The sequence below is a fragment of the Alexandromys fortis genome, unplaced genomic scaffold (genome assembly GCF_014885135.2).
Source record: "Alexandromys fortis isolate MF-2015 unplaced genomic scaffold, M_Fortis_MF-2015_v1.1 scaffold_118, whole genome shotgun sequence".
Taxonomy (NCBI): Eukaryota; Metazoa; Chordata; class Mammalia; order Rodentia; family Cricetidae; genus Alexandromys; species Alexandromys fortis.
The window spans coordinates 4935433-4960514 of NW_026068010.1; the positions used below are offsets into that span (position 1 = coordinate 4935433).

The 25082-nt window shown below is 47.1% G+C and overlaps 1 protein-coding gene across 7 annotated transcripts in view; it reads right to left on the minus strand.

Annotated features, from left to right (window-relative positions):
- Positions 1-446: 446 nt before the first annotated feature.
- The window catches only part of Stard13 (StAR related lipid transfer domain containing 13), a 386353-nt gene continuing 361717 nt past the window's right edge, over positions 447-25082 (minus strand). For 5 of the 7 annotated variants that reach the window (XM_050161866.1, XM_050161865.1, XM_050161863.1 and 2 more), the window contains 9 exons: positions 24021-24194; positions 22729-22945; positions 14604-14802; positions 9609-9819; positions 8895-9009; positions 7880-8101; positions 7264-7481; positions 4737-4913; positions 447-2715 (listed from right to left, as the gene is read on the minus strand). In XM_050161866.1, coding sequence (XP_050017823.1) covers positions 2598-2715; positions 4737-4913; positions 7264-7481; positions 7880-8101; positions 8895-9009; positions 9609-9819; positions 14604-14802; positions 22729-22945; positions 24021-24194 — 1651 coding nt within the window. In that variant the 3' untranslated portion in view covers positions 447-2597. The remainder of the gene's footprint in view (positions 2716-4736; positions 4914-7263; positions 7482-7879; positions 8102-8894; positions 9010-9608; positions 9820-14603; positions 14803-22728; positions 22946-24020; positions 24195-25082) is intronic. The other 2 variants (XM_050161868.1, XM_050161864.1) reach the window with 1 other exon arrangement.

The window sequence follows — 25082 nt, forward strand, 5'->3', positions numbered from 1 at the left end:
TCCTTTTTGAATGTGTGTATGTGTCTTTCTGCGTTTATGTGCCTCTGGAAGCCAGAAGTGGGCACTGGGTCACCTGGAGGTCCAGGCAGTTGAGAGCCACCATGTGGGTGCTGGGAACCGATCCCAGGTCCTCTGGAAGAGCAGCCAGTGCTCTAACCACTGAGCCATCTCTCCAGCCCTGACATTCAACATCTAGCCTATCAGCGAATGTCTGTTGACATCCTTGTGTTTGGAGCCAAAGGAGTCAACCGCATGGAAAACTCTTCTAAGAGAAGTATTCCTCGTGAAGCATGCTTTCTGCTGACAGAATGAATCATGAAAATCCACATGTAATTTATAGAAAATAGGAAATATTTAATGTATATAAATTTATCTGCCTTGGCAATTATTTACAACTGATGATTGATACCAACAATTGAGGTAAAAATATACATGAGGTATAAATATACTATTTAAATGCAAATATTTTATTTCCATCGGCAAGATAACAGTGAATAAAATACTGTGGTTTTGACAAACAAGCTCTATGCATCATTTTTCTCCCCTCCCTTTTCCTTTATTTTAAAGAGGCGCTTTGTGGTTAGCAGAGGTGATGTGATTAGCATGTGCATAAAATTCAAAAGTCAGGTCAGCTGGAAGAGAGAGGGGGTGAGAAATACAATCATATCATTTTATTCAGTTTTAAGCATTCCCTGGGTCCTTGTTTCTCAAAGTGTGTCGTTGAGACAGCAGCCTGCATCCCACGGGCTCATTAGGAATACAGAATGTCAGGCCCACCCAGACTGCCTGGATCCCAGCATTTTAACAGGGTCCTAGGTAGTTCCCAGTGCTTGCTAAGTAAGGATGTTCCTTGGGAAACAATGCCATTCATCCCGGGGTGCCCATTCTGCTTTCAAATGCATAGTACCCATCGCTGGAGCAGAAACAGTGTTGAGCCGGAGTAAGCCCCACTGACAATCTTGCCAATACATAAAAAGCCATCCAGCATGGCATGCATGACGTAATGGCCGAAGTGAATTTGTCCAATCCACAGAGCCCTGCCCAGACAGTGGGTGACCTGTGGTCTGGCCGACCCTTTTCCAGGTAGACATGAGAATGCAAAATCCCTGCCCTGCTTTTCCTCGTGCCACACCAAACAGACAGAAAACATCTTTATTCCTCCCAGGCAAACGATTGACACCACAGATAACAGGAAACACCGCATCACTGTATGTCACACAACAGCCCAGAAAGCACAGATTTGTTTTTGCTTTTCTTCCAACACCAGCTGCTGAATTAGGATATCAATCTCTGCCTAGACAGTTTAAGAAAATTTCTCCTGGAAGGCAGACATAATAAGTTATCTCTCTATAGATGCTGCATCACAATAAAAATAGCAAAGCCATTCTCACGTGGTTCAGGAACACTGGTTTGCTCAGTCTGTACAATAATAAATAAGGTTGGGGTCAAACGCACGGGCGCCGGTGCGGGATAATGGAAAAACATGGGCTTGATACATCTGCTTGTAATTTGTACAAATAACGAGCGACGCAGTTTTGGTCTTCTGTTAGTTTAAAACCCTGTCTTTTAGATTACAAGATTTTTAATAGATTAGATTTTTAAGAGCATCATATATAGGACACTATGAATTCCCTGAAGCTGTGTTGACCCTGGACACTTGATGGAGCATCGTCTCTCTTTGGTGTCCAGAGTCAAGGTCAGTGCAAGAACATGTTGAATAACTGTGGCCATGTAGGCCACTGGTCAAATAGGTCACTAAACAGCATTATGAGAATTATCTGAGTCTCCAGAGGACGTGGGGCTCCCTTTGGCTTTGTGGACAGGCTCTGCTGTTCGCCCCTATGGAGGGGGTGGTGGTACCAGTTCTGTTTCAGTCCCTGGCGCCAACTCTAACGGTCACCTGACATCCCACTCAAACTTCATAGAGTGGGCCCAGAGGGCAATGCAAAAATCTAGCCTTGGATTTGGCGACAGACTCTTACCTGCTGCTTTGTGTTAAAGAGAAGCAAATATTATTTCGTTCAGTTTGTCTCAACACCCTACTCCAGCTTCTAAACATCAGACGTAAGAGGCCAGCGCCTGGAAGAAGCTTATAGTGCTATTATTCTTTGGCTAGCTAATCTTTGGGTAAGCATGGGCAGGCCGACAGAGGACACATTTCACGCTTTGGTTATTGGCAGCAGGTTCTGCTCAGCTGGCAGGACACAGGGTCTCCAGCAACCTGGGAAGTGCCATGTGAGGAGACTCACAGAGTCAGACACTCAATTACATATAAAACCAGTATTCTACATATATACAGCAAAGGGAGATAGACATACACATATACAAATGCTACAGTACATTTATTTACAGCTAAAACAACGCTTCTTAGAAGCCTTTAAATAGCAAATTAGGCAATATGTAAGGAATAACCTATTTAATTTTAAGCAACAGATAAATGTCCAAGACATTATATTAGTAAGGATTAGCCATCTCCAGGCAGGTTAGGAATATGGTCCGTGGCCACCGGTTCCCACGGGACAGTGCACTCCACACACCGTGAGCGTTCGTTCATTCCTCTTCGTGTTCCCTGAGTTGGACGCCACAGTGGGGAGAGCTCAGATTTTTGTCTCTGGACCCTCAGCAATGAGGGGCTGGAAGGAGTTTCTAATTCTGGCGACTTCAGCAGCGCAGAGGTGTCCGAAGCCTTTGCTGTACCATTCTGGGGAGTGACCCCTGCGGGAAGAGAGCAGAAGGAAGTGGGAAACTTGGCAGGGGATAGAGCTGCCCTCAGGCTTGGGTCATCAGTACCCTGGGAACAGCTCTGTGGCCTCAGGGGTCTGAGGATCTCAGTCCACCACTCAGTATTTTGTCACCAAGCATTGTCTTTATAGTTCTTCAGAATGGTACCAACTTCTCAAAGGGAACAGGAAGACTCAGTTTTAATGTAGAATTCACCAAAAACCAACAAGCTGGGCAGTGGCAGCACACACCTTTTAATCCCAGCACTCAATCAAGGCAGAGACAGGTGGATCTCTGTGAGTTCGCGTCCAGCCTGGTCTACAGAGCGAGTTCCAGGACAGCCAGAGCTACACAGTGAAAGTCAGTCTCAAAAAAAAAAAAATCAACCACAAAACTCTACTAATTTTATATCTACCTAAGCACAGAATTCAGTGTTCAATGCCTTGAAGTGTTCAGCTCAAACTAGGAACAGTGGAGGAACTAGGAACATAAAAGAAACACGAGAAGAAGTCTCAGCCAATCAAGGCTCCTCAGTTGTCATCCTCAGCACTTATGAAAAAGGCAGAATTTAGAAGAAACAGAGTTTCTTGAGGCTCAATGGTCAGCCAGTCTAGCCAATTAGTGAGCATCAGGTTCAGTGAGAGACGATGCCTCCCTCCACTCCACGTGCCCAGACGGAGCAACTGAGGAAGACACTTAGAATTGACCTTTGCTTGACCATGTGTGTCCACATAGGCACATGTGCATATGAACATGTACACATGAATAAAAATAAATTAAAAAAACAGTAAAGGGTAGAATTCATATTTACTGAGCCTGAGGTACTGGCGTGTTCTGTATGTGCCCTCAAAGTCGAAAATAAGGACGCTACGAGGTGATCTAATGACCCTGCTCCTGGGTACATATCCAGAGAAAATGCAGTCAGCATCTCCACATGCGTGCTCATTGCAGAATTACTCACAAGGGCTGGGATGTGGAATTAACCAAAGTGTGCAGCGCCAAGTGGGTAGATAAAGCAAACGTGGCATATACATGCATACATATGTCCATCTGTCTGTCCATCTACCCACCTATCATCTGTCCGTCTGCCTGTCTGTCCATCCATCTGTCTATCTGATGATTTTAAGTCTTGAAAAGGGAGATGCTGTCTTTGGCCACAGTGACAAAGCTGACGAACGTCGCTATGTTCAATATAATAGGCTCAGAACCGCATGTTCTCACTTCTACATGGAGTCTAAAAAGATGGAACTCACTGAATCAGAGGGAAGGATGGTGCTGACTGGAGACTACGAGACTATAAGGCTTGGGGTTGGGGAGGTAAATGTTGATCCTATGGTGCAACATTTCAGCGGGACTGTAGGTTCTAAGCAACTGATGGCTATGGTTACTTTTCTCATCAAGCATTTAAAGATCTGTGTGCCCATGTGCTGTAATCAGTGTACGGTAGGGGTGTCTCCAGTTCTTGCACCACTAAGTTTGTTCGCTGGCACTTGTGTGCCCTCCTGTCATTCTAAAATGCATTGGAGGCAGCTTGAACGAATAGTTGTTCACCGTGCCAGCGAAGAAGCAGACGTGTTTTTCACTCTGACACTTGATTCCCTGACACTAATGACCGTCATTCCATCCCATTCCACAGGGGTGACTCTAGGGAGAACAGCATGTTCTTGATCATTGCTGGATATTTTCATAGCTTGACTTGCTGGTTCTGCCGTATGGACATATGTCAAAACATCCTTGTGTATGCCACAAACACCACGCCATTACATGGTTGTGGAAAGGCATGAATGAATTAGAAAAAAATGAAAAGAAAGAGGAGCAAATTCTAAAGGCCAAGTGTCAGCATTTTAGGAAAGGGGATGGCGAGACTAGGGTGTGTCTAGGGCGTGGAAGCTGGTTCCTGGCAGTGAGGACACGCACTAGCAGAGGAAGGCATCAGAATGACAAGCAGGGTTTGGTGCACAAACTCTGTGAGCTGAGGCTCATGGGAACTGTCAACACCCAGTGTGGCCACTTACTTCAGGTCTATCCTGCAGATGTGGGTCAGTCTGGACTTGCCGGAACCGCATGGTTCTATCAGGTACTGAGAGTCCATCACCACCGCCCGCACGCCGCCCATCAGCTGGGCTTCTTCATGCTCCACAGACAGGGATACCAGGGTGCACATTCCTTTGGGCAAGTCAGTCTTCCAGGTCCTGGAACCAAACAAGCCATGCTTCAGAGTGGTGGGAAGAGAGACGGGAGACTCCCAAGCACACAGCTAATCTCACACTTAACCCTCCTGCCCTAAACCTGGGCTCTATAGCTCCAGTGTGAGGATTAAGCTAATGGTTTCTGTGAGCTTGTATGAAGTTTACCAAGTGAGGTTCAAAGCACAGATATCAGCCTCCTACTTAGAGGGTGGACGCTCCCGGACCTGGGTTTGGAACCCCAAACTGAGGCTCCACCCCCTACCCATCATCAAAAGGCTACCATTTAGAATTAGCACTCACTCACTCAATCGTTCTTTGTGCTGGGCCTGAGAAGCCATGAGGACATGAAGATGCTTACAGCCCAGGGGGAGAGACAAGCAAGTCTAAGAAGAACCCTGCAGACAGTGAAGGAAGTGCAGTGTGCTTTCGTGCAGAGCTGGGGCCAGGGGACGGGGCAGAGGAGATAAGTAAGTTTGACCCAGGAGAGTACAAAAAGGGTCTGAGGGAGAACTGGGTTGGCAAAGGAGCATAAGCGTAAGGAACTGAGTTCAATCCCCAGCACTGACATAAAAAGTCAGGCATGATGGTGCACACTTGGAGTCTCATCACTGGGGAGGTGGAGGCAAGATGTTCTCTGGACCTGTCCGGCCAGTCAGCTTAGCCTACTAGCCTCAGGTCCCAAAGAGAGACCCTGCCTCAAAGATAATGAAGTAGATGGCTCCCGAGGAACAATACCCAAGATTGACCTCTGGCCTAGGCACACATGTGCAGATATGAGCATACACACACACACACACAAAACACATTCTCACACACACATATGCACACACCCTCTACCACGCATACTCTCACACACATACACTTCCCCTCTCACACACACTCAAGCACATACTCTCATACATATACACACACTTTCTCACACATACATACACTTTCACATACACACACACACACACAAAACACATTCTCACACACACATATGCACACACCCTCTACCACGCATACTCTCACACACATACACTTCCCCTCTCACACACACTCAAGCACATACTCTCATACATATACACACACTTTCTCACACATACATACACTTTCACATACACACACACACACACACACTCAAGTCTAAACTCTCAGAGGAGACCATGATTGGTCAGCCGGCTGCTGCCCGCTACAGGCACCCTCAGAGCCAGAAGCTGTGACTGGCATACGGGATTTTGGGATGATCTACAGGAAGTAGCAGGCTGGTGGAGTCACTGGAGACGGAAGGAGGAACATTCTGTGCAGGGACTCCCCATCTGCACAACTCCAGTCCTGGGCAGCTCGCTTTCTGCTTGTGAGTTGCAGGGTCCCATTTTAATGCCACAAGATGAGAGATGCCCTAATAACTGGCAGAGGCCACCGCAGCTAATGGTCTACATTCTCTATCAGGACAAGGTTGCTGGGATACACACGGATGGTTAGGAGAAACGCACACTTCAAAATTAAGGTCCCAAGGATCCAAACCAAATGCACAAAGGGCCCATAACCAGTCAGCTTTGGTTTGCCCCCAGAGGTCACTTCAGAAGGCAACTATTTCAAATATGCATTTGGGGATTTCACTAGAGAATCCTCTTACACTGTTGATCCCCAAAGAAGAAATTGTTTACTTGTGTTTTTTAATAAAAAGGATATATTGCTCTAATTACATTTTGTTCGTGGTCTTAAGTCTTCCCCAGCCCCTGCTCTCGCTGGTGAAATAGTGCATGTCTGCTGTGCAAACTTCTGGGATTGGATGAGCATCCCACTCCAAGGCAAAAGGGCAGGGTTCCGGGACTAACCCCTAAACCCACCAGAAACAATATTTCCACGGCAGACACGGCTCAGGAGGCTTGGCCAGGACTGAATTTTAATAGAAAGCTCAGTGTCTCTGCACACTGGGACTTCTGGGGCTGAGCAGGAACTGCCATACATGGCAATTAACTGTGAACGTGTGAGGTCACACACACTCCCATCTTCAAGTTCTCCAAAATGAAAACCTGTTTTCCCCAGGGAGAAAGACGAAACCAGGAGAAAGGCCAATTGGCTTTGATTTGCATAACTTGGCAGACAAACTCTATGAACAGCATCTATTCTGGGGCCTCTGCTCTGAGGATGTGATAGTCATGGCCTAATAAACTGTGTGTACCACACGAGAGGGGCCATCAGAGAGCCTGGGCAGAGCTGTAAATTGGGTGAAGATGCCGGAAGTCAGAGAGGAGCTTAGAGCCCCAGAGCAGGCTGGGAGGACTGGGGGGGGGGGGGAAGTGCTTCTGTCAGCAGCTCTCATCTTGCCTTGGGAGCAGGACCTCATACGCCACGGAGTCAGGCTTACCTGAGAACCACGAAGTCTCTGGAGGGATGCGGGGCCATGCTGTTCAGCACGTACTGGTAGATTTCGGTTTGCCTGTCCAAAGTTTCCACAACTTTCCACTGCACGAAGTCCTCATCCCACAGGTGGCGTTCCCTCAGCACACGATTCAACACCACAGACGGTGGTGCCTCCACCTCCACGGACGCCTTCCACAGCTTCAGCGGGTTCCCGTCCCCCACCTTGGCAAAGACATGGGCAAGGGCTGAAGAGATCACTAGGGGTCACCCAGACCTACCCTTATCCTGCTGTGCAGGCCTTCTAAACCATCGCTGGTTATATAAAGAGGGTCATGCTGCACCCGGAGTTAAAATGCAAATACTTCAGTCCTCAGGCCAGACATGTTCTAATCCACTTGACTTCCATGTTTGCAGTCCTTCTCTGACAGGCACTCTTAGAATGCTCCTCTTGGCAAGTGAAAAATGCTGGGCATTGATTTTCCCGGCATCACAGAAAAGGGGCCGAGACTGACTGGGATCCAGCAGCCCTCTGTACAGGCTGGGCTCCGATGAGAGTCCTGTTCGCGCAGGCGCTAAGTCCCAGGGTGCCGCCCACATTCTGCAGCGGAAGCGAATCTTACCTTTTTGAAAGCCAGGTCTGTGTTGTCGGGGCTGGAGCATGTGACCCACCCTTTGAATTTCTCCCTAGCTTCTTTCTGGAGGCCTTGGACAAGATGCTCCAGGTACGTGTGGAAAGTTGCCCCGCTCTCTGCCAGCTGCGTTCCCAAGTCTTCCAGGCTGGGTGCATGGATCTCAGCCTCCAAGTAGGAGCTCCGAGACTGGACCACCATCTCATGTGGGACCTGAGACAGGGAATGCCCGGAAGAGCAAAGCAGTGAGCTAAAGAGATTCTGAGGCTGACTGAGGAGACAGAGTCATGCCTCTCCAGTCAAGGGCGAGCATGGGCTGGGCCATCTTAGACCAGGGTCTAAGAAAGTCAGGAAACACAAATAGGATTTGTGAGCTGATGTTTATTATCCCAAACACTGGGAAGCCTTCCTGATCACGTGTTCCACTTTGCTTTTTGTTCCTTTTGGCAAGCGTGGGCTCAGACGGCGTCACTCCTTCACACACGCCGACACGTGGATGGAAAGCACAGCTGTGACTCAGACATGCCTTCACTACTTGCCGTACAGCTTTCCCGCCGACAAAGGCCGGTGTTGCCATAGAGAGCGTGCCAGGTGCCCCCACTTGCCTCTTGAATGCATGTGCGGCTACAATCATAGGCTGTCAATTATCCTAGTGACAAGGAATACTCAATCATACTCAAGCGCACGTGCATACACATACACAGAGAGAGACAGGCAGACAGAGAGACAGAGGACCCTAATCACATCTTGAGGCAAAAATAAAAGGTCACGTAGCTGACCAACTGGCCTTAAGCCCGACAAAGGAAGGCAGTTCAACTGTCTGCATGAAAAATTGTCATGACGAGCCCCAACTGCCAGTGACTGTTAAAGCCTGGACTGTTCAGCTAGCTCTTCATAACTCCTGGGGGCGGAGACCAGAGCTGCAGTGCACATGGCTGTCGTCGGAAAATGGAGAGCGATCACCCCTCCCCTCGTTCCCAACCTGCTGCTAGTTCCACGGCCTCACCTCAAAGAGTCGGTTGCACTCTGTGATCATGTGGGCGAGCCCCTGGGCTGCAGCTAGATTTTCATTGAGGTCCTTCTGATCTGGTTTCCCGGTGGCGTATTTCTTTTGGATGACCCTGTAATCGAATGTGAGTGTGCTAAGCAGATCCCCAGTCGGAGTATGTTGGGATACCCGGGCCGTCCCATCTGTTTGCTGTTTTTCCCCAGATGCTGCCCAGATCCCAGGCTTTCTCCTTTCCAAATAAAAACCAGTGACCGCACATTTTTAGATGCTCCGAGGCAGGCTGGCAGGCTGACAACTCACAGCCAAAAGCCATGGAAAAGTACAAAGACAGGAAGAGCTGTAGGTGGAAAAATTATGTTTCTTTCTCCCTTTGAAACTGCTCCACTGCAGGTTCCCGTGCCTTGCTTTTTAAATATAGCCTTTTAAACCCAACGATTGTAAATTTCTTTTTATGTATGTTCCTTCTCCTTCCCACTCAAGTAAAATAAAAAAGCAAAACTTCTTGGACTTTCTGGATTGCTACTGATGTCATTCAGGGCTACCTCAGTAGTGCTACGTGCCCCAGCCCAGGAATGAGGGTGCCCCCCCCCCGAAAGCCTTCTGTCTGAACTGTCCTACAACAACACTTTTGTTTAATTTTACTTCTTAAGAGAATGGGCCTTGGTGGGAGACCTGGTTTGGGAACGGCTGACAGTGATGAGGAGAACTCACCTTGGCGAGCTGTCTTTCTTCAGTAAGTTAAGGTGAAAGAGGGAGGGGGCCAGGCACACAGCCAGGTTCATGGGCGTCATCTGATTCTCTTCCACTAAGTTCACGACGTCGTGGAGGAAGCACAGGAGCGTCTGCAGGGCCTCCCGGTTTTCATCCGCCAGCAGCAGGATGGCTGCCTGCACAGCCTGCAGCTGCTGTTCTTTGGGGACATCTGAAGAGAAGTGGGCGTCAGGTTGTTAGAGGGACAGAGCAGAGCCGGTGGGGGAGAAATGCGTGCGCTCCTCTTCCAGACAGAAGGCACGCAGAGACATCATCTGTAGTTAATCTGAGAAATCACAGTGAGGGGCAGAGCTGGAGTTCGAAGCTCATCCGGGCAAACTCCAGAACCCGTCTGAGTGTCCCAGAGGTACTTAGAGCAAAGTCACCACCCTGTGTCTCACACTCTGAGCGCCAGGCTCGTCTCTCTTCATATTGCTGTGTTAGTGGAAGCTGGTGATGGACTGGGGCTCGGTTAGCCTGGCTGCTCTCTTGCTCACCCTCTTTGCCAGGCAGCGCTAGGGACAGCCAAGGTTGGGTGGGACTCACATGTGAAAGCCACTGGGTGAAAAGACAAAGACCTGGTCCTTCCCCACCACAGTAGAGCCCTAGGCCGTGTTGCTGGTGTGCTTTGGTGAACCTTGAGCAATCAATGGCTGAGATGTTTGCCCTGGGCCATTCCTGGGGAGCCAGTGCCTCATCGATGAGTAGATCCTTCCAGCCCCTACAAATCACCAGAGCTCAATTTGGAGAAGGCTCTGATCTGACTTTGAGTGGTCACCAAGTGTCACCTGTTTGATGAGGAACAGGACCCAGGTCCCCTACAGCTCTGGGGAGTAAATAACATTTTACCCTCTTGTGGAGGTGGTGGGCACTGATCATATAGGCTTAAGAGGTAAATGGCTCAAAAACACAGAGTGGAAAAACATAAAAATCACAACAAATTGGGAACGAGGGTTTGTATTTTACTGTCCTCTTGGCTGTGATTGGTTCATGATCATTTAGGTTTGATTCAAAGACACAGGCAGGAGCTCACTGATGAATATGACTGATCTAAAAGAACCACGTCCGGGAGCGGAGGTCTCCCTAGTAAGGTGCTTGTACTCCTGAGGTACAGGGCAGTGTGCTCATGACAGTCTCTTGAGCTTTCAATTGTGCTTTATGATGTACACACAATCTTACTGTATGTCACTGTGTCTTTAATGTAGTAAAGAAGCACACACTCAGGTATCAATTACTGGTAGAGGTGCCCTATAGAAAAGAATCGGCATTGGCTGCTCTAGACACGCAGTGTCTGGGATCCCGAGGCTGGAGGATGTGTGCTCCCGTGAGCGTCTGTGCTGGGCTCCCCTGGCCCTCTCTAGCATTGTGTAGGTCAGCAAATCCAGATGTCTAGGGAAGAGTAACCATGTGTTAGGGTTCACCCTGTCTATTGCGTATTGGCCAAAGGTATGACTGGGTTTTCTGGAGAACAGCACTTGTGTCTGAGTGACATTGTTTTTTTTTTTTTTGTTTGTTTGTTTGTTTTTTTGTTTTTTGTTTTTTTTTTCCCTGACCTATGTGGAAACCAGTATAACCGATAGTGTAAGATCACTCCTAGCCCTGAACTGCTTGTAAATGCGGTCAGGGAAGGTGTCTCCTGTGTGGGCGTGTTATCTAACCTCAGCCGGCCAAATTTTCCTTCCGCTCCAGCTTTTGCTCCCACGCTGTTCTTCTTGAAGTCACTGGCAATGCGCTTTTCTTTTCCTATGCTCCTTTGTCTATCTGAAGATATGCTTATTCTGGATTCTACTGGCTTTGCTCATTATACCACACTTGCTGTTACACGTGGCATTGTTGTGGTCCCTGCCTCTTTCTTGGTTCTTGGGAAATGGTTCCAGATCTGTCCGTGTTAAGTACCATAGAATCTATGACCACGTGGGTGGCGACCTGTCTCTCACACTCAGCATCCTCTCCTGACTGCTCTGTCTCCGCTCTTGGTCCTTTCTTCTTTCCCTTTCGATGTCTCCCCTCCATTGCCCTCCCCAAACCCGGCCACCAAGTCTGAAAGTCTTAGGGTGTCTCAGGTCCCTCACCGTCCTCTCTTAGAGACTGGTAGGATTAAGATCTTCTCGTGACCCACCCAACACTGCGCTCAAGTTAAGCCTCTGATGGCATCAAGCGAGGGTGGCAGAGCCGAAGACAGAGATACTTTTTTTTTTTTTTTTTTTTGGTTTTTCAAGACAGCGTTTCTCTGTGACTTTGGAGCCTGTCCTGGAAAGAGCTCTTGTAGACCTGGCTGGCCTCGAACTCACAGAGATCCACCAGCCTCTGCCTCCCGAGTGCTGGGATTAAAGGTGTGCGCCACCACTGCCCAGCTAGACAGAGATACTTTGGAGACCTGGGAGGCAGCCGATATCAGCTTGGATACCTGTTGCTATACCATGGAATCTATCTGTGGGAACCCCAGGAGTGTGCCAGCTTCCTAAGCTTCCATTCTTGTCTGCCTGGTTCTTCTTACTCACCAGGTCCTGAGTCACAGATCCAAAATCAGTTCTGATGAATTTTCACTCTTGTGACCCACTTTCCTTCCCTTCTCCACTAATGAAACACACACTCCTTTTGGTTATGGGCTGTTGGGAGGGTTGGGCCCGCCCCTGGATCCAGGGATGAACCATATCAGCTCATACCAAAGGTGGTCCGTCACTCAATTCCTCTTTCCACGGACTGCGTTAGGGTCATTGTAAACCAGCTTAGGCTGATGGGACCAGTGATGACGTTAGGAGTTTCTGTGAGGTCCACGTTCTCCATGAGAAGAAACACATGTCCAAGGAGATGCTTGGCTCTCTCTTGGTGCCTCGAAGTGTGACTTTACGGAGATGTGGCAATTCTGTAAATTCTGTAAGTTCTGCAACTGTGCCAAGACTGAACCACTCTGTAAGCACACTTCATTGTAGTCTGATTTTGAGAGCGGCAAAGACCCTGATGTCCTAGCAGCACTGGACTGTATGTTTACCCAACACAGGCATGGTTTAATTCCACTTTTCTTCATGCCACGTGTACTAATAAAACATTCTACTGTATGTGGGAGATCGGTTCTACTTCGGGCATTGTAACTAAGTCTTCCAACATCTGGTGACTCTCCAGTTCATACCAGATCTAGTATAAAGCTCTTGCCCTAGTCATTAATGCCACTTTCGTGTGACCCTGGCCTCCTAGATTCTCGGTGTCCCCTGGTGCAGTGCTGTGCATTTCACATTCACTCAGGACAAATCTCCTGCACAATTCTGACACAGTGACTTGCTCTGTCCACAATGCGTTCCTGCATAACGACCTCCAGCCATTTCCTTCTGCCAGGTTCCCATTGCTTGCCTCAACCTTCATGAGTCTGTCTTTGTAACCTTTCTTTTCCTTTTCTGAACGGATGCTCTCCAACTGTATCGCAGTCATTTATGCGCTGGTCTCACCTCCCTCTAATCAAAGGTCCCTAAGGACAGACAGCGTCACAGCTTAAGGTCTGCAGCGCTCAACGCAGCCCTGCTCTGTAAATGTTTGCTCCGATAAAATGGAGCCCTGCTTTAATCTGGCTTCTTGGTTGCAAGTCTAGGGAAGAGCTAAAAAGATATTTATCTCTTGGAAATAATTTAGCTTTAGCTGTAGATAGTGCCAGCTTCAACCCAAGGGCTGATTGAATGTGAATACTATATCCATAAGGAGGTTTAATTGAAAAACAGAGCGTGACCTCTTCCTGCAACACCGCTGCCAACATTTTTTGTGGGGCTCCAGGAGCATGAATTCAGCTTAACCTATTCACTTTGACAACATAAGATTTATTTTGTGTGCCACCCTTTATTCTGTTTTGATGGGTGGTACAGTCCTCCCTGAATTATAATATTATGCACTTCTTAAACACATGTGGTACAGAGTGTCTGTAGCAGCGGTCTTCAGATTGGATCAGTTCCATCTCGGGCCCATTTGAGGAATATTTTGATGTAAAAATCGAAGCCTGTGGACCAGAGTAATTTTGCCCTAAGAAACGATACTTGGGCCATGAAGCTCCTTGCCAATTTGTAATGATATCACTATCCTATCGAGAAAAGGCCTGCCTGCTCCTTCCTAATGCCTGCCTTTGTAACTACGTTTAGCAGAATGGGCCTTTAAATCAATTGTTCTTCTCATTACTACTTTAGCTATAGTGCCTGTGTGGAGAACTACTGATTTAATGTCACTTAAACCCTTCCAGATGAAAATGTAAGCTAGCTGAATTAAGGTATAACCTTGATTCGGTTGCTTACATATCACCAGTTAAAATACATCTGCTTCCTTGTTTGTTTCTAACCGTTATAATTCACTTGACTCTGAGTCTACTATCAAATTTTGTATCAAAGAGAATGTTTACCTTCCAAAAATGAAATTAGGCTTAACACGCACGCGCGTGCACGCACACACACACACACACACACACACACACACACACACAATTCTATTAGATCCTGTTTTGTTTTAAATACATTAGAAATAGATTGGAAGTTAGCTTGAGAATCTATACAAAGATGTACTGAGTAGGCATATATTGATCTTGGGAAGGTATCCTCAGACACACACAAAGAATGGCATGGAGATATACATAGCAAACTGAGCAAAGGCTATTTCTGAAGAAGTAGGATTGTAACTTTTATATGCTCCTTCACAAATTCATGAATTACTTGTATAATTAAAATTCCATCTCTTGTAGGGCTGGGGATGTCGCTCAGTAGCTGAAAGTGCTGTTTACACAGAGGAGCCAGGTTTGGGTACCCACATGGTGGCTCACAGCCATCTGTTACTTCAGTTCCAGGGGATCTGATGCCCTCTTCTGGCCTCCATGGGCACTACATGCATGTGGTGCACATACACACATGCAGACACACACATACATAATAAATACATCTTTAAAATTCCACCCTCTTGACAGGGGCCCACTGTGCCATTGCTACTTACACTGATAGATGTGGAGGAAGGTCTCGCTGAGCTTGTTGGTGAACAGGGGCTCGGGGAGGTCCCGGAAGAACTGCTTCACCATGTCTGCCACGTCATATGCGGACTGGTCTTCGTAGCTCACGTTCTCAGGGAAGCTCTCATTCATTTGACGCAGAGCTTGGATTCGAGACTTCACTCCTGACTTGCGGAAAAGTCCCACCTGAAATGAGTCACAAGGACGTGTAAGCCCGGTCTCCTTTTGCCTACAACTTCTTTCTTGGGGTGGGAATTCTGGATGTGAAGACGAGGCCCAGGGCCAGGACTGGAAGGACTGGATGAGCTAGAAACCCATCCTACCTCCACAGTTCTGAGTTTCCAGTATAGCTACTTTAGGTAACAGTCAAGCATTGACCCCCCTCTTCTGTCAGGTACACGGATAGTACCCCTCCCCACAGAGCCCCAGCGGAGACTTAATGTCCAGACACACGTGGATGTGCTTAATGTGCTTTCCAAGTTGTAAGCTCTTGTAGCAGCATAGGTGTGACTTGACTCATTTTTTCAACAAGTAGCCATACAATGCATTTTTGTTTGTTTGTTTTGAAATAGAGTTTCTCTGTGTAGCTTTGGCTGTCCTGGCACTCGCTTTGTAGACCAGGCTGGCCTCGAACTTGCTGAGATCTGCCCGTCTCTGCCTCCTAAGTACTGGGATTAAAGGCATGTGGCACCACTGCCCAGTTAATACAAGGCATTTTTTATACCAGGAGTCATTTGTGAGCAGAGAAGGAAAAAGTTCATCTCCTTTAACATTTGAATATATATATATCTCCCAACAAGAGGTTTGGTCAAAATGATGTACTTGGAGAATGGAAACATTTCAGAGATGCAAGCATATCCCTATGGGGAATGAGTCTATGGGGAACCGGCTCCTAAAACAAAACATTATAAGCACACATTCTGAGTTCCTCATTTGATTTTCTTCCTTTGAAATACTTGGCACCTGTGATGTGTGTTTCTCACATGCCTGGAACTTGACATGATCAGCTGGGGTGTGTGTGACTGGTTCCTGGGTGGCTTTTTATAGACAGTAGCAGATGTGGGAAACATAAAAGCAATGGACTTGTTAAGCAAGAAAAGAGACCGGGTTTTAAAAAAGTAAGTAGAAGCCGCTTGGTAGAAATTCCAGTTCCTCTAGGGTCAGCACTTCATGAAATCAAAATATGTGCTCAGGGTTGTACTCAATGCTCAAAACTGTGTTCCGCTTATCAACTGCATTGCTTTAAATCAGCCAGTTGTGTAAGAAAGTGAGGCTGAGCTGTGCACTGAGTGAGGCTGGACCACTGCTGGCTGAGCTTGCGTACTCAAGCGCAGCTGTGCACCCTTCCATAGAAGCCAATCTGTATCTTTTCTTTTCGCCTTGGTTAGAGACTATGGATTATGAAGTTGTCTTCGTAAGACCCAGACCCATGTCTTACATCCCAGTGTAGACTTTTTCATCTTTAGCACTTAGACCCCTTGCTCCGTGATAAACAGAGAGTGATAAGAATAGTTTAAAAATAATGCCTTTTAGACATGTAAAAACATCTTAGGAACCCCACTACACCCAAGAAGACTGGACCTGATAACCAGAACCCAGTGCCATCCCTCACTCAAGATCACCAGACAGCCCTAGAACCACAGGACACCCGACAGTCTCTAAGCAAAGATGAAGAGCAACGCTCTGCTCTGCACATCAGGAGAGATGCCACCTTGATCTGCCCTGTGGCTGGAGAGTCTCCTGCAGGACCCTGAACTTCGAATCAGAGACTTCTGTTCAAGACTGGACCTTACCTTCAGCTAAGATACATTGCACAGGTGAGCAACTTCGGGGAGATAGGCTTAGAATCATAGTGAAGAATTTAGAGAGTGGGCCCTGTATGATGACCCTCAGCATAATAAAATATAGCTTTTGTCATACTAATTATGCATATCTACCTTCTAGGTCACCACACATAGCAATTAAGATACGAAAATGATAAGGACCTTAAGATGGGCAAGTGAGGCGATCAGAGCCCTTATGGTACACTGAGAATCCTGAGAGGAACCGGGCAAGGTCCAGACGTCTCTAGGAGCCCTCTATCCCAGACTTGCCCTATCCAAATCACAGCTAAGCTTTCCTTGGTTCAGGTATATGAGCACTGAGTTCTCAACACTTAGCCTTTCAGTTTCTGCTCTCTGCTCTGAGAGCAAGGTGGAATGTTCCTGAGTGGTGGACAGGTGGGACTGGCCATTGCTCTCTCCCAGATACCTGGGGAAACACCTGTATATAGCTGTCATACTAACCCTGGCGTCTAGTGCTTGTTGCTCTAAATGAAGGCAACAGTATCACCGTCATCATTACTTACAGGAACAAGGGGGAAAAATCCAAGCCATTAGAGAGTTTGAACATGTCAGCTGCACAGATCACAGGGGAAATTAAACGTTGCTACATTGTCTGGTCACATGAACAGAATTCTTAGGAACAGCTCTTTGCATTCCAGGGCTTATCACTGAATTCCACAGATCAAGATATTCAGGCAGATTCCTTTTTTAATGTGTTGGTTACTGTGTTCCAAGTTTGCAGTGTCTAGAAAATGCCATCTTTCGCTATATTTGGATGATTCTCCACACCGAATCTAGAGAACATTGATTTTTCCTGGCCTGGCAAGTATTTCAAATTGCATCACAGAGCACAGGAAAAAAGCATTCATTGTCAGTAGGAAAAAAAGAGAAGAAATCAAGATAGGTAGCAGGTGCTTACTGAAGTGAGCTCCAGCTTCGATTTGTTGACATCCTTGAGTCTGTGTAATTCTGGAAGCAGGCTCTGAACTGTCTACACCGCACTGGGCTACACAGGCCTTCCCAAGATTGCAGCGCCCTGAGGGCATATCCTTAAGTGTGACTCACAACTATTTATCCTCATTTAATTTTTTTCCCCTCCCAGCAGAGAAGCATCTATCAGGGTCTATAAAAGGAGTACTTGTGTTGCTTCCGCCCAACTCAGTCCTCGGACCTCCGGGGTCCTGTGACTCTTTGGGAGTCTGCACACGTGTACACCCCGGATGCCTTCTTTGTATTGTTTCGTTCCCAGGTTTTCTCTTTTGGCAAACATTGTGATTTCAATTATTACAAATCTGTCTGGGGTTCTCTAGCTGTAGGCTCTGAGAGGCCTCTTCCAGCTCCGAGCACACAAGCTGTCTGGAGGGTGGTAGGGAACTGATTCATTCCGCTTTAGATTCCAGCAGAGACTTCCTGCTTTGTCCTCACCTTCCAGGAGATGTGGAAAATACCCCCTGGGTTCTGTGGAATTTGTTGGAAGCCTAGAAGAAAAGCTGCTTTCTTACACTTAGAGGCAAAGTGGCTTTAAAAACCCCAGATGATGTTTTAGGTACAGTAGCTAAGAATGACCCAAGAAGTGCAGCCTTCAGGAAGACACCAGGCAGCTGATGAATAAACAAGCCAGGAATTCTTGTTGTCTGAGGACTGCGGTTTTTGTTAACTGCAGTCAGCAGTACCTGCACACAGTAAGAAGACTAGCCTCCTGAAGGTGTAGTTCTGAGCCAAGGGCAGGGCATCTCCTATCTAACTGTGAAGGAAAGCTAAATGCCAATAGCCTCCAATGCAAGGATAAATTTGCATTTTGGACCTAAAATGCTGTGTTTTAAGTTCTAAAAACAAAACAACAGAAAGTGGTTTTTTTTTTTTTTTTTTTTTTTTTTTTTTTGTATTTTAAACATGCTCCTTATGCCTGCTGTTGAGAGGCGACCCAAGACTTTCAGGTCCTTCTGAGCGAGATCCAAGAGGGCAATATGTCTTCCACTTACTTCTATGCCTGTCATGAGTGGATGGGAAATCCAGGCAGTCTTACAGGGACCCAGAGTTTGCTGAAGGCTCTGTTGTCAGTTTTGAGATTCTCAAAACATGTGAGTAAGGAGGGGCTGGAGAGACGGCTCAGTGGTTAAGAGCACTAGCTGCTCTTGCAGAGGACCTGGGTTCAGTTCCCAGCCCCCACATGGTGGCCCACAACCATCATTCCACTTCCAGGGGTTCTGACGCACCCTTCTGGCCCGTGTGGACATCAGGGATGTGCATAGTGCACATATACAGTACATGTAGGCAAAACAGTCATACATATAAGATTAAAAATGACTAAATCTTTTTAAAAAATGAAAAAAAAAAACAGAACAAGAAATCCTATTATTTTGTACTGGGTTCCAGAGATTACACAGCAGGCTGGCTCTTTATCTTCCTTCTTCAACATCCCCAGTACCCTCTTTAGGAGGTAGGTGGTGCTGCGCTGTGAAAACCCACTGTGCAAGCATCTCTTGTCTGTGAGCTCCCCGCTAAATGACAGAAGGACGAGGGCTGGGTGTCCCTTTGGGTTACCTTCATTCTTTTTCTCTAAGCCCAGCAACCTAAAAGCCAGGGCTCCAGGAGTAGTTGATGTAGAAGGTCCCAGATTATCCCTTATTGCTGCTCAGGTAGTCAGCTGATGATGTGAACAGCAGGCGGCAATGTAGAGAACACTTCCACCGAAAGTGAGGTCTCTTCCCAGAATTCGTAGGCGTTTAAATCTTGTGGCTCAATTAAAAGGAGTGGCTGGGCGTTGAGTGCTGCATTAGAATTCAAATTCATCTAAATCATCTTAAGTCTCCTCCTTGGCGTCCTGTTGATGCTAATCCATGCAGGGCTTAATGATGTTTATCAGGACTTCCATTTCCTCTTCTTTAGAAATGGGCTCAGCTAATGAAGAAAGGTTGGCATTTTATTCAAAAGTCGTAAGTAGAGTATGTGATGGGCAGCGACTCTGTGCAGTGTTGGCTTAGCCTTTCGATGCAGGAGCCAAAGATAACCCATGCTGCAGCGGATGGGTGGTTTAGGACAGCCAGAAAAGCTCACACAATAAGGCGAGGCTGGTCCCCCAGGCCACCATGTCTGAATACAAATGGCTGACAGTGGAAGGCCACCTGTATGGCTGACAATGGGTACGTTGCCCTTCCTCAAATCGAAACTGCACTGCTCTGGGGTGGGAGAGACAGAAAGTGCTGGCAATGCTTCGTGGTGCTGTGCTTTGACAGCCTTCTCATGAGTGCTGACATTCCAGGCGAATGTTTAGCTTTCGGGAAGGGGCCCCACCAAATGCAGGTGGCCTCCCACTCAGTGTTCAGTGCCACAGCCTCAAGGCAGTCTCAAATGATGGTTCTCAGACTGTGGCTTACAGGAAAGAGGTTTGGGGGACTTTGGGGTCTTCCACAGTCCCGGATTGAGAGTGCGAGTCCCTGTGCAGAGGTGAATCTTGTCAATTCCGATGAGACACCATTGGCGAAGAAAGAGCATCTGCTCCCCCTCCCGTTCCTAGCCCTGCCGCCTACTCTTTGGGTTCCTTAACTTTCATTGCACTAGATCTCCAAGGCTATCTTCCCACTCTGCCTGATTCTCTTGGCTTCTTCCTGCTTCTCTAGCTTTCCTTGGTTCTGCTCTTCTCTTACCTCCATGGCACATGGAGGGCACTGTCTGTGTGCTCCCCTGTAAGTGACACGCGGAGGGAAGGCCACACACAAGGCAGGGCCATTGCAGGGCTAAAGTGGACGGTGGTTCTGTCCCTTCAGACATCCTACAGCTACTTTCTCGCGATTGACTCAAGAGAAGCATGGCCTTCCCTGGTGGGCTGCATTGCTCATCAGTGTCCATTTCCCTGACAAAGACTTCCCCCCACAAAGCTCTGTATACAGTGGGATTCTTTGAGACGGATACTGGGGAGAAGCCAGTAGTAGGGCTGAAGAGGGCTGTATCCCCGTTTTCCTTTCTTCCTACGATTTTATTTTCTCTCCACAGTTTTGGCTTCAGAAGGGAGACGGAGCCAATCACAGGGGTGATTCCAGCGCAGACGTCACTAAGAATCCACGGAGCGGGGCTGGGTGAGGGGTGTTTTCTATCTAGCGGCATTAAATTTTTTATTTATTTATATCCAAACTGGTTCAAGAAAGAACATGACTGACAGCGATCGACAAAAGCTTCCTTGAAAGATATCAGAAAGGAAAAATGAAAAAGAAAAAGGGGTAACTGCAGCTGGGAAGGAGGTTGCGAGGAGTTTGTGGCCCAAAGAGAAAAGGGACCGACGTTTAGGACAGACAGAATATGCTTTTGGCTCTGAGCTCTCCAGCAGGCGGTACACAGAGGAAAACACACCCAGTTAGATGAACTTGGAGTTTACAATACAAAACTCAGGCCAGTGGGCCAAAAGAAACACATGGTTCTCAAGTACTGAAGCCCGGGCGGAGAGGGCTCTTCCTCTCATTCTCACAGAGAGGGCACTAGAGGTCACAATGGCCAATACAGTCAATCAAATCTTGACAGTGGATTTATCAATGAGGGTTGTAGTGGGGAGCGGGGTCACACCCAAGTCCCATGGGGAAAAGCCCAATGGTGCAATGGCCGAAACAGTGAAAAGTGAAGTTAGGTTTGGGAGACGTTGGCCTCCCAGTGGAGACCTGGGTGTGGATACTGCCTCGGGTAGGTGTGGGAAAAAGAGGCAAGGAGAACAGAACTCAGTACACTTGGTGGAAACACAGGTGAGTACGGGGGACCCGACTATGGATGACTGCATTTCCTTTAGGTGTTCCTGAGCGTATGTTGTTTGTCTTGTGAGTGGTTTTGCTGGCCATGCCTTGGACATACATAGTCTTTTAGATATCAGGAAAGGACAGAGTTAATAACTCAGAGAGAACTATGAAAAATGTGTACACTTTTACAAAAACCAAGAGACCTGGCAAAGTGTGTTTGCACTCAAAGCCATCTACTGGCCAGAAAACAGAATCTTGGATGTGTACCAGCCAAATGTAACTGGGGCCATAAAGTTATATCAGAGGGCATGGCTGCAATACTTTAGCCATTGGAAAAGAGGTCCGAGTGTTTTCTTAGTAAAACGCCTATAGGAAGTTAACTCTGATTCTAAATGTGGATTCGTGGTAGAACCGCCATTGAAAACAATTACAGGTCAATAACCAGGTTCACGGGCTGGCTCCACTAAGATGCAACAATACATGCTAGACACCTTACGCCGAAAACAGAAACAGCCACATCCACCCAAATGTCCCAGACAGTAGCCACCTGCCCTGTACTATGACATAAAAAAATACGCAAACTGTCCATCTGCATGTTGTCTGGCTAGGTCAAGGGCGACTGCCAGGTAGGTCAACCCAAGATGCTTGCAAACTGGCATTCACTTCATCAAGATGACATTGTGATTTTCAGTTCGGTCTGTTTTGATATCGCTACAAGGGTCAGAGCCAAGATCTCTGAGTTTGTGGAGCACAGCCCCATCCCGCCCACTGAGCCCAAGGCAAGGGCAAATCAACAAAGCCTGCCCAAAGGCTGCTGTGGGTTTCCCGGCACCTTGAAAGAGTGAGGCCGCTACAGAGCCACCCTTGCTCTAGGGGCAGTCGGTGAAGCCAGGGCGGCTTTTATTTGGGGCAGAGTATGGAAAGGAGGAATGGATGGGAATTTATAAACTATGGGATGGATCTCATTCTGTGCTTGGGTAGAGCCCACCACTATGATGGTCCGCAAAATGTCCTCAGGCCGAAAACAGTCTGAGTGTCTCCTTCCTGTGACCCTTTCCCATGCCCTCAGCTGAAATGGCTTTCACATTTTACTTGTGAGTTTTGAAAAAGAAAAATGTAAATAAATCTGTTTTGCTCACTGTGCTGCTTTGAGAAGTTAATAAAGGGAGACACAGACCTATATTCTGTTTTTTTTTTTTTTTCTCTTCTTTGTTCTTCCAGAAACTACGTAACTGGTAAAAGAATGCTGCGGGCTGAATAATGGCTTTGGGATAATAATTGAAAATGTAGTGCAGCCCACAGCTTGCGTCTCAATTTCAAGGGAGTGTAAACTAGACATTATAGATACACGTTATTACCGTCAGCTTCCTTTGCTTACACAGTAGCCAAGTAGCCAAGGAGGGACCATTGTCCAAAGCCAGATAGGGACCTAACCTAGCCGTATTAAACCGTGGCATTGGAGACATGAGTGCCGTTTACTTTTGGTGAGGTATGCCTTGTACCGGATAGGCCCCACTCAGTCCGCCATCCCCTCACCCCAAGCCCATGTTTGGGATTTACCACTCTACCTGATCCAGACAGTTGCTACGTAGATACCTCAGTGCTTGTTGAATGCTCTGAGGCAGGGGCTGTCCTGTTCTCTGGACATGGACTATGAGAGGAACACCAAAGACAGCCTTGTCTCTGTAGTCGGGAACCTTCATCCTCTTCATGAACTTCGGAACGGACCTGGAATTCACAGAAACCAGGTCATGCAAGGTCCCTGGGGCGCAGCGTGCTGAGAGGCTGTGGAAGCAAGCGAGAGGGAGGCCAAGCTCCGGTTGGAATACCTCAGAGGCAAGGCAAACTTCAGCCTTCTCTGCGTCAGTCAGAGTCTGTGGTGCTCTACACGTGGCTCTTGCCTATATGTCATTTCTGCTAAGCTGCATGATTCACAATAGCAAATCGTCTTTGTGGCTCTGTTTCAATTCAGGGGTGATGGGCAACTTTCCAATTAAATTGTGACTGAAACAGTTCTCATGTGATGAACACTTAAAACTCCCCCAAACGGAACAAAACAAAATGTATGTAGAGCTTACAAGAGGAAGAATACATCTGGTTGGGGTTGAAGAAACTGAAGGGGGGAAAAAGATGAACTGTATTTTCTTGGCTATGTCTTTAAGTTTTCCAGAGCTAGCTCTATATTCTGAAGGGAATTTTAACATGCATGTTTAACACACATGTATATTGATTTGATCACACAATTTATAACCTTTGAAAACATTTTTATAAACACAACATTGATTCTTCTATACATATGACATGACATAGTGCTTTATGGTTTTCAAATCCACTCATTCATTCATCATCCACAGTAAGCCTACGTACACTATTGATTTTATCAGCTCCCTAATTCCAAAGGTGTACTGCAAAATCTCACTTTTACTTGCCAATGGAAGCAGACACGTACTTGAAGAATTAGTGGATCAGTGCTGTAAGGGGTGGGCTATGCACCCGGCCACAAGGACCAGTGACAGATGTCTCCCCACAAACTGCCAGCCATATTTTGTGGCAGGTTCTTCTCTAACTCCTGTGTTCACCATTTGTCACTGTTTGCTGGCCTTGCTTCTTTCTCAGAACCTGACTCCCTTCTCTGGAAACCACCCAGGAGCTACAAATAAAGCAACCTTCTTTCCTGCATGCTGGAAGCCTAGCCCGGCTGCCCAGAGGGCAGATGACAAGCAAAAGTCTCCGTGGTTTCCAGGAAAGGGAAGTGCAGATGGTGCTCGGTTCTCCAGACACCAGGATATAAATGCTGGAGGCTTTCTGCAATGACACAGTTAGCTCTGAGCATGTGCTCGCCTGTGAACATGCTACATACCAGGTCCAGCCGTGCTTGTTAGACATGGAGTACTTCTCCATGATGGCCGTGAGACGAAGCAGCGAGAAGCGCTGGAGCAGGTTCAGCTGGGCCGCCGTCTGGCTGCTGATGTGCGGGGTGGCTGGAGACGGCTGTGGTTGGTGTGAGAGGTGGAAGCTGCTCCATCGCAGTCGCCTGGAACACAGAAGGCCAGCGCCGTCAGTCACCCAGTCGAGGGTAACTAAAAAGCTCCAGCCACCTAGCCCTTCGGTACAAATGGCTACCCAGGAGGTTCTGAGCCAAAAACATCACAGAGCAAAAGGAACAAAGACAGAGCGGTGGCTGGGCGATGGTGGCGCACGCCTTTAATCCCAGCACTAGGGAGGCAGAGGCAGGTGGATCTCTGTGAGTTCGAGACCAGCCTAGTCTACAGAGCTAGTTCCAGGACAGGCTCCAAAACCACAGAGAAACCCTGTCTCGAAAACAAAACAAAACAAAAAACAAACAACAAACAAACAAACAAACAAAAAAAAACCAAAGACAGAGCGGTGGACTTGACAGCTTGTATAAACCTAGAATAGGGTGTATTGATTATTTCATTTAAAATAATGCGGGATTTAAATAAGTGATATAATCTTTTTTTTTTAACAAAACTGCTCAGGCATACACACAGACAGAATATTGTATACATAATAAATAAACAAATATTAAAATATTAAAAAAATATTAAAATATTAAAAAAAACTGCTTATTCTTAAATTCACTTCCAAAGTGTCCAGGGCAGCTAAACCAGGTACATGCGTGTGTGTGTGTGTGTGTGTGTGTGTGTGTGTGTACCTGGATGTGTGAGAAAGTGAAAGATGACAGAAAGGGACCGAGAGACAGATGGAGGCAGAGACAGAGAGATAGTGAGACAAAGAGACAGAGACATAAAACAGAGAGGAATGGGGGGAGAATACATAGGGGAGATTCTCAAACACAGAGGCTGTACAGCATTTTCTACTTTTTATGCGTGCCTCCTCACTGTCCTTTGTGGTGGAGCTGGCATCTGAAGGTGACAGGCACAGATGACATACCCCTGAG